This window comes from Mus musculus, chromosome 12 (assembly GCF_000001635.26).
Source record: "Mus musculus strain C57BL/6J chromosome 12, GRCm38.p6 C57BL/6J".
NCBI classification, from domain to species: domain Eukaryota; kingdom Metazoa; phylum Chordata; class Mammalia; order Rodentia; family Muridae; genus Mus; species Mus musculus.
Genome location: NC_000078.6, coordinates 113,465,698 through 113,479,168, shown reverse-complemented (window position 1 = coordinate 113,479,168; position 13,471 = coordinate 113,465,698). Strand labels below are relative to the sequence as shown.

General features: G+C 45.4%; 2 pseudogenes, 3 gene segments (V, D, J or C) and 1 further gene; all 6 read left to right on the top strand.

Annotated features, from left to right (window-relative positions):
- Igh (immunoglobulin heavy chain complex) overlaps positions 1 to 13,471 on the top strand; it is a 2,751,187-nt gene that overhangs the window by 2,530,786 nt on the left and 206,930 nt on the right.
- Ighd2-3 (immunoglobulin heavy diversity 2-3) lies at positions 3,753 to 3,769 on the top strand. The segment is given in 1 exon segment: positions 3,753 to 3,769. A coding segment is annotated over 1 exon segment (17 nt).
- Positions 4,266 to 4,294, top strand: Ighd6-2 (immunoglobulin heavy diversity 6-2; annotated as a pseudogene). The gene is given in 1 exon segment: positions 4,266 to 4,294. A coding segment is annotated over 1 exon segment (29 nt).
- Ighd2-4 (immunoglobulin heavy diversity 2-4) lies at positions 8,459 to 8,475 on the top strand. The segment is given in 1 exon segment: positions 8,459 to 8,475. A coding segment is annotated over 1 exon segment (17 nt).
- On the top strand, positions 9,734 to 9,743 carry Ighd5-2 (immunoglobulin heavy diversity 5-2; annotated as a pseudogene). The gene is given in 1 exon segment: positions 9,734 to 9,743. A coding segment is annotated over 1 exon segment (10 nt).
- On the top strand, positions 13,126 to 13,142 carry Ighd2-5 (immunoglobulin heavy diversity 2-5). The segment is given in 1 exon segment: positions 13,126 to 13,142. A coding segment is annotated over 1 exon segment (17 nt).

The window sequence follows — 13,471 nt, the reverse complement described above, 5'->3', positions numbered from 1 at the left end:
AAATGAAGGGAGGAAAGAAGGAAGAAGGGAAAAGAAGGAGAGAGAGAGAGAGAGCAGCAGCAAGTTCAAAACTACCAGTAGTTAATATTAACAATGGGACACAGGTTTTGAAAACTTCCTCAAAGTGATAAACACCTGTTGTGTTCACCAGTAAGATGACTACTCTGGCCATCTTTCTCCTTTCTGCTTTACAAAGGCAGGAGGTATTTTAACAGCATCAGTATAAGCATGTGATTGCCCTATAGAGTCACCCTGAACAGCTCCCCCCAGAGTCTTCTCTTTGGGGGATCTCACCTCCTGTGAAGCCACACACATCTGAGGAGGGAGTTTCTATCTCGGCCATGCACCAGAAGTAAAAGCATCTAAAGAGCTACCAGGACATGAACTGCCTGGTCCTTCTGACCATCAGTCACACAGAGAACAACCCTACTGAGGACCAGAAAGAGGCAACTGTGTGTCCATCTAGCACACAGTTGGAGAGGACAAGAAAAAGCTGATAAATCTGTATTCACTTAGCCTGTGTTATCCACCCCTGCCCCCAAGTCCAAGTTGATGAAAATACTGAAGATCTAAAGGCAACTGCAGAGTGACTGCCACTATTAAATATCAGATTGCAGAAGAGAGGAAAACTGCCACCGACCCTCTGGGTCCCTGTGTCTGTGTGGAATGGGTCTCTAGTCGCAGGTGGGCAAAGCGTTGGATGAGATGACAGACAGATGCACACAGGAGAGGTTGTGTAGAATCTGAATGTATTTGTCAGGTCGAGCATCAAACTTTTTATAGTACAGAAAATACAAGGGTAGGAAGTCACAGCAGGCAAGGTACATGGAAGTTACCAGGTACAAAACAAAGGAATGACTTCAGAAGGATTTATAGAAACCAGGTAAATGTTTACAGTAAAGATAAAGCAGTCCTGCCTAGGATCAGCTTAGTGACAGGCAAGGATTTCACACTCTAGTGCTATACATTTGAACCTTGTGAAGGCTAGCACCAGGGGGTTCTGCTCTTGGCAGACCTCAAGAATAATGCAATATCACAACCCCCCTAATTTCCTAGGCCTTGCTAAATTCTTATATGAGTGTAACTTATAATTATCTGGAGAAACTCCATTTGTCAGGAGAATATACCAACTTGCTTTTAATATATCATGTAGCCTTACTAAAGATTTCTATCTCAGTGAGATTCCCTGGCTCTTTCTGCAGACCAGTTGAGCCACTGGCTGTCTATTGTAATGCTTAATTAGTTACTGAATAGGTTAACTTCCTTACTGCCTTCTCACAGGATTCTAATCTCAGAGGCTTCTGGGATCTTGGAACACTGGGGAAACTAACTATAGCAGAATTTAATCTTAAAGGGCATTTATAATAAAATATTAAAAGAGAGCTTGTAGATCTATACATCAGACTAACTCGGGAATAGAGTATGAGTATGAGAACACCAAAACTCCAGGAGGTGAGCTTCTTTGAAACTCTCTGACTCGTGAGTGGCTTTTAGGCTTCACGGCCTGTCAAGCTGACTCGACTGGAGTGCGTGGCAGAAAACACATTTCTGAACATTTGAAAGACATGTTAACTGAAAGAGGACAAATGGGACCAAATGAAGATGGAGCAATAACAATGGCCACAATCCAGTTTTACATATATATATATATATATATGTGTGTGTGTGTGTGTGTGTGTGTGTGTGTGTGTGTGTGTGTGAGTGTGTGTGTGTGTGTGTGTGTGTGTGTGTGTGTGTGTATACACATATATAGTAACAAAATGAAACACTCAAGAGGATAAACAGACAACAAAGTGTTACAGGAGAGAAGAGTGCACCTCGTGCACCAAGAGTTCAATCACTAGACCAATAGGTAGCCCCAGGACCACCCAAACACCTACCAGGAGTCATCTCCAGAGATCTGAGTCAGTCAGCTCTGGCACATTCTAAGTTTCAGACCAATAGCCTATCTACTGTGGGTGTATCCCAAAGTCACAGATTGTAACCAGAGACAGCACTAAGAATAGGGGACTAGGGAGGGGTGGAGGTAGATTGTATCATATTAAGAGTATTGCACGATGAGTTTTTTCGAATTTTCACAGTGACATGGGCACTGGTTCCCCCAAAGGAATAGCAGGACTAGGACCCATAAATAACATCTGCCAAGTGGAGCTGTGAAGTAGCCATGGAGTTGAGATGTCTCCTACTGGGTAATATAGAAAGGCAGGCCAAAGAACCTCCGAGGTTTCAACCAAAAGGGGACGCTGTAGATCTCCACTACCTTACAAGAAAACTGTACCAATCTGAAAGAACATGGGTAGCACAGCCAGGCAAAGCCTTCCACACTGTGTAGGAATGGCATAGGATTCTCAGATCATCCAAGGACTAGGGCTAAAGTGGCCATGTGTGGGAAATACATCCACTTTATAAACCTGCCTTGTATCCATATCATACATGGAGCATCTGCTCATGGTCCCTACCTCATATGGGTGCTGCTGTGCTGTACATTGAGTCTGGGGGCATGAGTGTGCCAGGTAAATTCCTTACCACTCAGATAAATTTCCAGTCCACACTCATCACCTTTGAGTAGGAATGTTAAAAGTTAGTGTAGATATAAGTAAAGAGAGTCAGGAGGGGGGGGCTGAAAGGCAGACCTGCAGAAATTCTCAAGAGGGTAGAGCTCAGAAGCAGCAAGCAGAACTTGGGCTAACAGAAGAGCAAACACAGAGCTCAGACAGAACTACCTGGCAATGCGACTGGGCACAATGAAAGCACTGGGCATCAGCACTGAACCCCAAATATGCACTCAGGATCCTCTGCATAATGATGTAACACAACAGGAAGGCTAGAATAGGCCAAAAGAGGAAACAGAAGAAATGCCCCCACCCAAAGAAGTATAAACAAATTGGGAAGAGTAAAGAAGAATTGTAAGGGTTGAGTACCACACAGAACATTCTCTGAACGGCCTCAATGCTGAAGCTAGGAAGAACTAAATTAAAAGAAACATGTTCAACAGGATTGCCTCTCACTGAACTATACAACCTGCAAAATTCAATCTCTCTGTTAATGAGATGAGAAGAGAATATCTGAGCCCTGTGTTGACAGTGCCAGGCCCCCACTTCCAGGTCCCCACTGCCAGGCTGGGTGAAATGCCAGAGCAATCACCAGGAACAAAGACTAGGGTGAAGAGGATTAGGAGACAACTGTCACGACCTCACACTAGTGCACCTGAAGGAAAAACAAAAACTTGTAAAGAGCAGCAGAAAAATAAGTAGACGGCCAGTCTTAAAAGAAAGATCTGCATCGTCTGTGAGGCCATCAAAGAGGAAAGGAAAAGCATGTCTCAAAGCACAATGCCTGGCTTGGGATGCTGTCCCCAGCTTCTGCCCTAGATCCTCTCACTCTACATGTAAGGGGCTCAAGGCATCAACCTAGAACTTCCCACTAAGGAGGAAGGAAGGCAGCATGGTGGTCAGGAAGTCATCCAGAAACAGACCTCTCCAGTATTTCTTATGACCCCTCCCCCAGCAGCCACTGTCCAGGCACTCAGAGAGCAAGGGATGTTGTGAAGTCAGTGTTGTGACAGCCCCAGGTACATTTACTTATATAGGACCTCCCTGGGGAGATAGAATCCCAGGAGTAAAAATGCTGGATGTACACTAAGGATGGCCCCTGACACTCTGCACTGCTACCTCTGGCCCCACCAGACCATGTTCCTGCATAACCTGTTACCTTACTTGGCAGGGATTTTTGTCAAGGGATCTACTACTGTGTCTATGATGGTTACTACCACAGTGATATATCCAGCAACAAAAACCCAGTATGCCCAGCAGACTCTTCAGCTCAAACAGTAAGTCAAGAGGAGCTTGCACCTAAGGGACTATATCTTGGTCACATGACATAAGACTGTCTCATACTCCATCTCCGCTAGAGCTATGGGACAGATATTGACATAGATCAGGTACAGGAATAGCAGAGTGCCCCTGAAGAGTGTTCTTGTCCATTTACCTTGACAGCATGGCAGGAAGACCACAGAAGGAGGATTCTATATGGGCCTCTCTCACTGTGGAGTACCTACTACAGTGGAACAGAGCAGTCTCAAATCCATGGAAGAACCAGACCACTCATCTGCAGTGGATAGCCAGGGAGGGTAAGTGGGACCCTAAGTTTGGCTTGAAGTCACAGATTTGAGCCTAGAGAGGCCCACTGCATGTAGGATTGAGAGTCCCAAGTTCTGGTCTAGCCATAATTGACAGGACCTCTATAACAGTACCCATGGTGAATTCAGGCAGCTAGTCTCTGCAGTGCCACAACCCACAATGTCTTGTGACCTTACAAGAAAGGTTCTTATCTCAGCAGAGAAAACTCTGGAGAGCAAGGACCTCATACACATACTTCAATATCATATAGGCTCCAGGAAACCTGAGTCCAGCCAAAGGGAAGAGACCACAGGCTAGGAAGGTTCTTCTAGAGTCTGTACCTTGGTGACTTTAGGGTTCTCAATACCATGGTGACATTGTATGGTACAGAAATATATCCAGGACAAGTTTAGAAGATGTTCGGTGCTCTTCAGGTGAGCAGATATGCCATGGAGAGATTAATTCCTCACTCTTCATTCTAAGAGGACAGAAACAACCCAAGTAGGACATGATCCACAATTACAGACACACACACTCACACAAACAAACATATACATGTACACATATACTTGCATGTTCATGCATACACACACACACACACACACATAAACACACACACACACACACAAACACACACACACAATGTCCCAACCATAAAGAACTCACCAGCCTTGACCACTCAAACCAGACCATTCACAATTTAGTCATGAAGACTGATGGCCTCAATGTTACCCTCAGGCAGCCCTGTTATAAAAGCTCCCAGAAGAAGACACACAGTGAAGGAGAATTTCTGCCAGCCTGAGGCACTGTGCTTAACTATATTAGTGGAAGGATCCACAGTGTCATACATAAAACTTAGCTGGGCATGGTGGCTCATGTATTTAAAACCTGTACTCAGAAGACAAAGGCAGGCAGTTCTCTGAGTTGGAGACCAGCAAAGTCAGGGATACGTGAAAAAAAACCTAATTTGGAAAAAAAGAAAAAGAGGAGGAAAGGAAGGAGGAAGGAAGGAAGGAAGGAAGGAAGGAAGGAAGGAAGGAAGGAAGGAAGGAAGGAAGGAAGAGAGGGAGGAAGGAAGGAAAAAGAAAAGCAGGCAGACAGGGAAGAATAAAAGGAAAAATGAAGGTAGGAAAGAAGAAGAGAAGGGAAGGAAAGAAGAGAGAGGAGAAAGAGAAAGGGGGAGAGAGAGAAAGAGAGAGAGAGAAAGACAGAGAGAGAGAGAGAGAGAGAGAGAGAGAGAGAGAGAGAGAGAGAAAGCAGCAAGTTCAAAATTACCAGTAGTTAATATTAACAATAGGACACAGGTTTAAATCCTTCCTCAAAGTGGTAAAAACCTGTTGTGTTCACCAGTAAGATGACTACTCTGGCCATCCTTCTCCTTTCTGCTTTGTGAAGGCAGGAGGTGTTTTTACAGCATGACATGTATAAGCATGTGATTGCCCTATAGAGTCGCCCTGAACAGCTCTGCCCAGAGTCTTCTCTTTGGTGGATCTCACCTCCTGTGAAGCCACACACATCTACTGGTGATTTAGTGCCTTAGAGGAGCCTGAGGAGGGAGTTTCTATCTCGGCCCTGCACCAGAAGTAAAAGCACCTATAGAGCTACCAGGACATGAACTGCCTGGTCCTTCTGACCATCAATCACACAGAGAACAACCCTACTGAGGACCAGAAAGAGGCAACTGTGTGTCCATCTAGCACACACATTAGAGGACAAGAAAAAGCTGATAAATCTATATTCACTTAGGCTGTCTTACCCACCCCTGCCCCCAAGTCCAAGTTGAGGAAAATACTGAGGATCTAAAGGCAACTGCAGAGTGACTGCCACTATTAAATATCAGATTGCAGAAGAGAGGAAAACACCTTTCTGGACATTTGAAAGACATGTTAACTGAAAGAGAACACATGGGACCAAATGAAGGTGGAGCAAGAATAATGTCTACAGCTCAGTTTTACATATATATATATATACATATATATATACATATACATATACATATATACACATATATACATATATAATAACAAAATGATACACTCAAGAGGATAAACAAACACCAAAGTGTTACAGGAGAGATGAGTGCACCTTGTGCACCAAGAGTCCCCTCACTAGACCAAGAGGTAGCCCCAGGACCACCCAAACACCTACCAGGAGTCATCTCCAGAAATCTGAGTCAATCAGCTCTGGCACATTCTAAGTTTCAGACCAATGGCATCACCAATGCGCGTGAATCCCAAAGCACAGATTGTAGCCAGAGACAGCACCAGGAATAGGGGACTAGGGAGGGGTGGAGGTAGATTGTATCACATTAAGAGTATTGCACGATGAGTTTTTCCAATTTTCACAGTGACATGGGCACTGATTCCCCCAAAGGCATAGCAGGACTAGGACCCATAATAACATATGCCAAGTGGAGCTGTCAAGTAGCCATGCAGTTGAGATGTCTCCTACTGGGTGATATAGAAAAGCAGGCCAAAGAACCTCCTCTGTTTCAACCAAAAGGGGAAGCTGTGGATCTCCACCACCTTACAAGAAAACTGTACCAATCTGCAAGAACATGGGTAGCACAGCCAGGCAAAACCTTCCACACGTTGTAGGAATGGCACAGGACTCTCAGATCATCCAAGGACTAGGGCTAAAGTGGCCGTGTGTGGGAAATTCATCTACTTTATAAACCTAACTTGTATCCACATAACACATGGAACATCTGCTCCTGTTCCCTACCTCATGTGGGTGCTGAGGTGCTGTACATTGAATCTGGACATGAATGTGCCAGGTAAATTCCTTACCACTCAGATGCATTTCCAGTCCACACTCATCACCTTGGCGTAGGAATGTTAAAAGTTAGTGTAGATATAAGTAAAGAGAGTCAGGAGGGGGTGCTGAAAGGCAGACCTGCAGAAATTCTCCAGAGGGGAGAGCTCAGAAGCAGCAAGCAGAACTTGGGCTAACAGGAGAGCAAACACAGAGCTCAGACAGAACTACCTGACAATGGGACTGGGCACACTAAAAGCACAGGGCATTGTTGTGTCCGGCCAGCAGACCACAACCTGGGTTCTAGCCTGGAAAGGCATTTTGGAAATCTGGAAGAGAAGAGGGGCTAGGTGCCGAGAGAAAGAAATGTAGCCAAGACAGTTATTCTGATCAAAGCTCAAATTTTACTCTTGCGACACGCAGTTATGAAGGAAGGGGGAGGGGACCCGATTCCCGCCGAATAATCTCTGGTCCAGTAGAAAGGTGCACGTGTGGCTCCTAAGGTTCTAGCAGTGGGCGTGGCAGAAGGAATGAGCAGGAAGCTCCACCCCTGAGCAAGCAGGTTTCAGGCTGGGGGAGGGGAGACTACAGGTCATCAGCACTGAAACCCAAATGTGCACTCACAATTCTCTGGATAATAATGTAACATAACAGGAAGGTTAGAACAGGCCAAAAGAGGAAACAGAACAAATGCCCCTACCCAAAGAAGTATAAACAAATTGAGAAGAGTAAAGAAGAATTGTAAGGATTGAGTACCACACAGAACAAGCTCTTAATGGCCTCAGTGCTGATGCTAGGAAGAACTAAGTTAAAAGAAACATGTTCAACAGGATTGCCTCTCACTGAACTTCAAAACAATCAAAATTCAATCTCTCTGTTACAGAGATGAGAAGAGAATATCTGAATCCTGTGTTGAAGTGCCAGGCCCCCACTACCAGGTCCCCACTACCAGGCAGGGTGAAATATCAGAGCAATCACCAGGAACAAAGACTAGGGTGAAGAGGGTTAGGAGACAACTGTCACAACTTCACACTAGTGCACCTGAAGGAAAAATGAGAACTTGTAAAGAGCAGCAGAAAAATAAGTAGACAGCCAGTCTTAAAGGTAAGATCTGCATCGTCTGTGAGGCCATCAAAGAGGAAAGGAAAAGCATGTCTCAAAGCACAATGCCTGGCTTGGGATGCTGTCTGCAGCTTCTGCCCTAGATCCTCTCACTCTACATGTAAAGGGCTCAAGGCATCAACCTAGAACTTCCCACTAAGGAGGAAGGAAGGCAGCATGGTGGTCAGGAAGTCATCCAGAAACAGACCTCTCCAGTACTTCTTATGACCCCTCCCCCAGCAGCCACTGTCCAGGCACTCAGAGAACAAGGGATGTTGGGAAGTCAGCCTTGTGACAGCCCCAGGTACATTTACTTATATAGGACCTCCCTGGGGAGATAGAATCCCAGGAGTAAAAATGCTGGATGTACACTAAGGATGGCCCCTGACACTCTGCACTGCTACCTCTGGCCCCACCAGGCAATGTTCCTGCAGAATCTCTTACCTTACTTGGCAGGGATTTTTGTCAAGGGATCTACTACTGTGTCTACTATGATTACGACCACAGTGATATATCCAGCAACAAAAACCCATTATGCCCAGCAGACTCTTCAGCTCAAAACAGTGAGTCAAGAGGAGCTTGCACCTAAGGGGCTATATCTGAATCTCGACAACTGAGAATCATTAGTTAATAGGATCCAACACAGAGCTTTATGACTGCCCACAGACAGGTGAAAGCACACTAAAAACAGATCCCAATAGTCTCTCACCCAGAATCCTGGTACCCCATTATAAAAGCACTCAGCTCTCCACATGGACCAGTGCCTCCTTTCAATAAGAAAGGCGCAGAGATCTTTTTCTCAGAGAATCTTGGGAAACACTCCCAAGCTGGGTTCAAACAGCCTCCCATAGTCACTTGAAAACTATAATTTGACCATCTTTACCTGGCACCCACAAGACAGCAGTACTTCAGACACAGCTTAAAAGTTCTTTCAGTCACGTCATAGAACACAAGGAGCCTGTGGTAGGTTCTACCAAGATCAGTGGAAGACTATGGGGAGCATGTTGCAGGAACTGAGCCTGACTGCAGCTCTCTAAGAACTCCCTGGATCCTGGCAGAGGATTCAAAGAAAAGAAGCACCTCCTCCTAGGCTACTGCTGACCTGAGACAGGATTTTGCTTGGCTGGTGTTAGTTTGATCATTGGGTCCCATTCATCTGACAATGAAGGATCTCTTAAGGGACAGGATGCCAGTGGGAACCACCCTGCAGCCACCAATCTAAAGGCCTCGCCTTACCATACTCTGGAAGATCAGAGAGAGGCCTAGGCAGAGTCCCCTTCTGACTCCTGTTGGGGACAAGTTTGGCCATTAGGCTTCCCTATATAATCTCTGTCCTCAGCAGCCACTTCCAGAACCACAGTCCTCAATCCTTACTCTCCTCTGCTTTCTTTTGTTTTCCCTAGCACAGAGACTCAGGGAAGGTAACTGTGGGCATTGCACAACCATGTCATGTAGTTTTGGCTGTGTCACTGGGAAGCTACAGTGTGTTTCTCACTAGGGAACAGATAGAGAATGTCCTGTGTCTTTGATGACCTGACCCTTAGGCCCCACCCCATCATTTCTGCAAGTCTGGGCCAGGCATGGTCACATGACATCAGATTCTCTCATACTCCATCTCTGCTAGAGGCATGGGAAAGATATTGACATAAAAAGGTACAGGATCAGCAGAATGACCCTGAAGAGTGTTCTTGTCCATCTGCCATCACAGCATGGCAGGAAGAACACAAGAGGTGGATTCTGTATGTGCCTCTCTCACCGTGGAATACCTACCACATTGGTACAGAGCAGTCTCAAATTCATGGAAGAACGAGAACCCTCATCTACAGTGTCTAGCCAGTGAGGGTAAGTGGGACCCTACTTCTGGCTCGGAGTAACAGATTTGAGCATAGAGAGGTCCACTGCATGTAAGATTGAGAGACCCAAGTACTGGTCTAGCCATAATTGACAGGACCTCTATAACAGTACCCATGGTGAATTCAGGCAGCTAGCCTCTGCAGTGCCACAACCCACAATGACTTGTGACCTTACAAGAAAGGTTCTTATCTCAGCAGAGAAAAATCTGGAGATCAAGGACCTCATACACATACTTCAATATGATATAGGCCCCAGGAAACCTGATTCCAGCCAAAGGGAAGGGACCACAGGCTAGGATGATTCTTCTAGAATCTGTACCTTGGTGACATTAGGGTTCTCAGTCCCATGGTGACATTGAATGGTACAGAAATATATCCGGGACAGGTTTAGAAGATGTTCGGTGCTCTTCAGGTGAGCAGATATGCCATGGAGAAATTAATTCCTCACTCTTCATTCTAAGAAGACAGAAACAACCCAAGTAGAATATGATCCACAATTACACACTGGCACAATCACACAAACAAAATATATATGTACACTTATACTTCCATGTTCATGCAAACACACATACACACACACAGAGCGAATGTAACTGTGGACAAGACACTTCTAGGTTATGTAACAAGTGGTAAAAACCTGTTGTGTTCACCAGTAAGATGACTACTCTGGCCATCTTTCTCCTTTCTGCTTTGTGAAGGCAGGAGGTGTTTTTACAGCATGACATGTATAAGCATGTGATTGCCCTATAGAGTCGCCCTGATCAGCTCTGCCCAGAGTCTTCTCTTTGGTGGATCTCACCTCCTGTGAAGCCACACACATCTACACGTGATTTAGTGCCTTAGAGGAGCCTGAGGAGGGAGTTTCTATCTCGGCCCTGCACCAGAAGTAAAAGCACCTATAGAGCTACCAGGACATGAACTGCCTGGTCCTTCTGACCATCAATCACAGAGAGAACAACCCTACTGAGAACCAGAAAGAGGCAACTGTGTGTGTCCATCTAGCACACACTTTAGAGGACAAGAAAAAGCTGATAAATCTATATTCACTTAGGCTGTCTTACCCACCCCTGCCCCCAAGACCAAGTTGAGGAAAATACTGAGGATCTAAAGGCAACTGCAGAGTGACTGCCACTATTAAATATCAGATTGCAGAAGAGAGGAAAACACCTTTCTGGACATTTGAAAGACATGTTAACTGAAAGAGAACACATGGGACCAAATGAAGGTGGAGCAAGAATAATGTCTACAGCTCAGTTTTACATATATATATATATACATACATATACATATACACATATATATACATATATAATAACAATATGATACACTCAAGAGGATAAACAGACACCAAAGTGTTACAGGAGAGATGAGTGCACCTCGTGCACCAAGAGTCGCCTCACTAGACCAAGAGGTAGCCCCAGGACCACCCAAACACCTACCAGGAGTCATCTCCAGAAATCTGAGTCAATCAGCTCTGGCACATTCAAGTTTCAGACCAATAGCATCACCAATGCGGGTGAATCCCAAAGCCACAGATTGTAGCCAGAGACAGCACCAGGAATGGGGGACTAGGGAGGGGTGGAGGAAGATTGTATCACATTAAGAGTATTGCACATTGAGTTTTTCCAATTTTCACAGTGACATGGGCACTGATTCCCCCAAAGGCATAGCAGGACTAGGAGCCATAATAACATCTGCCAAGTGGAACTGTCAAGCAGCCATGCAGTTGAGATGTCTCCTACTGGGTGATATAGAAAAGCAGGCCAAAGAACCTCCTCTGTTTCAACCAAAAGGGGAAGCTGTGGATCTCCACCACCTTACAAGAAAACTGTACCAATCTGCAAGAACATGGGTAGCACAGCCAGGCAAAGCCTTCCACACGTTGTAGGAAGGGCACAGGACTCTCAGATCATCCAAGGACTAGGGCTAAAGTGGCCCTGTGTGAGAAATTCATCCACTTCATAAAACAATCTTGTATCCACATCACACATGGAACATCTGCTCCTGGTCCCTACCTCATGTGGGTGCTGCGGTGCTGTACATTGAGTCTGGGGGCATGAGTGTGCCCGGTATATTCCTTACCACTCAGATGCATTTCCAGTCCACACTCATCACCTTGGAGTAGGAATTTTAAAAGTTAATGGAGATATAAGTAAAGAGAGTCAGGAAGAGGGGCTTAAAGGCAGAAATTCTCCAGTGGGTAGAGGTCAGAAGCAGCAAGGAGAACTTGGGCTAACAGGAGAGCAAACACAGAGCTCAGACAGAACTACCTGACAATGGGACTGGGCACACTAAAAGCACAGGGTATCAGCACTGAACCCCAAATATGCACTCACGATTCTCTGCATAATAATGTAACATAACAGAAAGGTTAAAACAGGACAAAACAGGAAACAGAAGAAATGCCCCCACCCAAAGAAGTATAAACATATTGGGAAGAGTAAAGAAGAATTGTAAGGGTTGAGTACCACACAGAACATTCTCTTAATGGCCTCAGTGCTGATGCTAGGAAGAACTAAGTTAAAAGAAACATGTTCAACAGGATTGCCTCTCACTGAACTTCAAAACAAGCAAAATTCAATCTCCCTGTTAAGGAGATGAGAAGAGAATATCTGAGCCCTGTGTTGAAGTGCCAGGCCCCCACTACCAGGACCCCACTACCAGGCTTGGTGACATATCAGAGCAATCACCAGGAACAAAGACTAGGGGTGAAGAGGGAAAGGAGACAACTGTCACAACTTCACACTAGTGCACCTGAAGGAAAAACGAGAACTTGTAAAGAGCAGCAGAAAAATAAGTAGACAGCCAGTCTTAAAGGAAAGATCTGCATCGTCTGTGAGGCCATCAAAGAGGAAAGGAAAAGCATGTCTCAAAGCACAATGCCTGGCTTGCGATGCTGTCCGCAGCTTCTGCCCTAGATCCTCTCACTCTACATGTAAGGGGCTCAAGGCATCAACCTAGAACTTCCCACTAAGGAGGAAAGAAGGCAGCATGTCGGTCAAGAAGTCATGCAGAAACAGACCTCTCAAGTATTTCTTATGACCCCTCCCCCAGCAGGAACTCTCCAGGTACTCAGAGAACAAGGGATGTTGGGAAGTCAGTGTTGTGACAGCCCCAGGTACATTTACTTATGTAGGACCTCCCTGGGGAGATAGAATCCCAGGAGTAAAAAGGTTGGATGTATATTAAGGATGGCCCCTGACACTCTGCACTGCTACCTCTGGCCCCACCAGACAATGTTCCTGCAGAACCTGTTACCTTACTTGGCAGGGATTTTTGTCAAGGGATCTACTACTGTGCCTACTATAGTAACTACCACAGTGATATATCCAGCAACAAAAACCCAGTATGCCCAGCAGACTCTTCAGCTCAAAACAGTGAGTCAAGAGGAGCTTGCACCTAAGGGGCTATATCTGAATCTCGACAACTGAGAATCATTAGTTAATGGGATCCAACACAGAGCTTTATGACTGCCCACAGACAGGTGAAAGCACACTAAAGACAGATCCCAATAGTCTCTCACCCAGAATCCTGCTACCCCATTAGAAAAGCACTCAGCTCTCCACATGGACCAGTGCCTCCTTAATAAGAAGGGCCCAGAGATCTTTTTCTCAGAGAGTCTTGGGAAACACTCCCAAGCTGGGC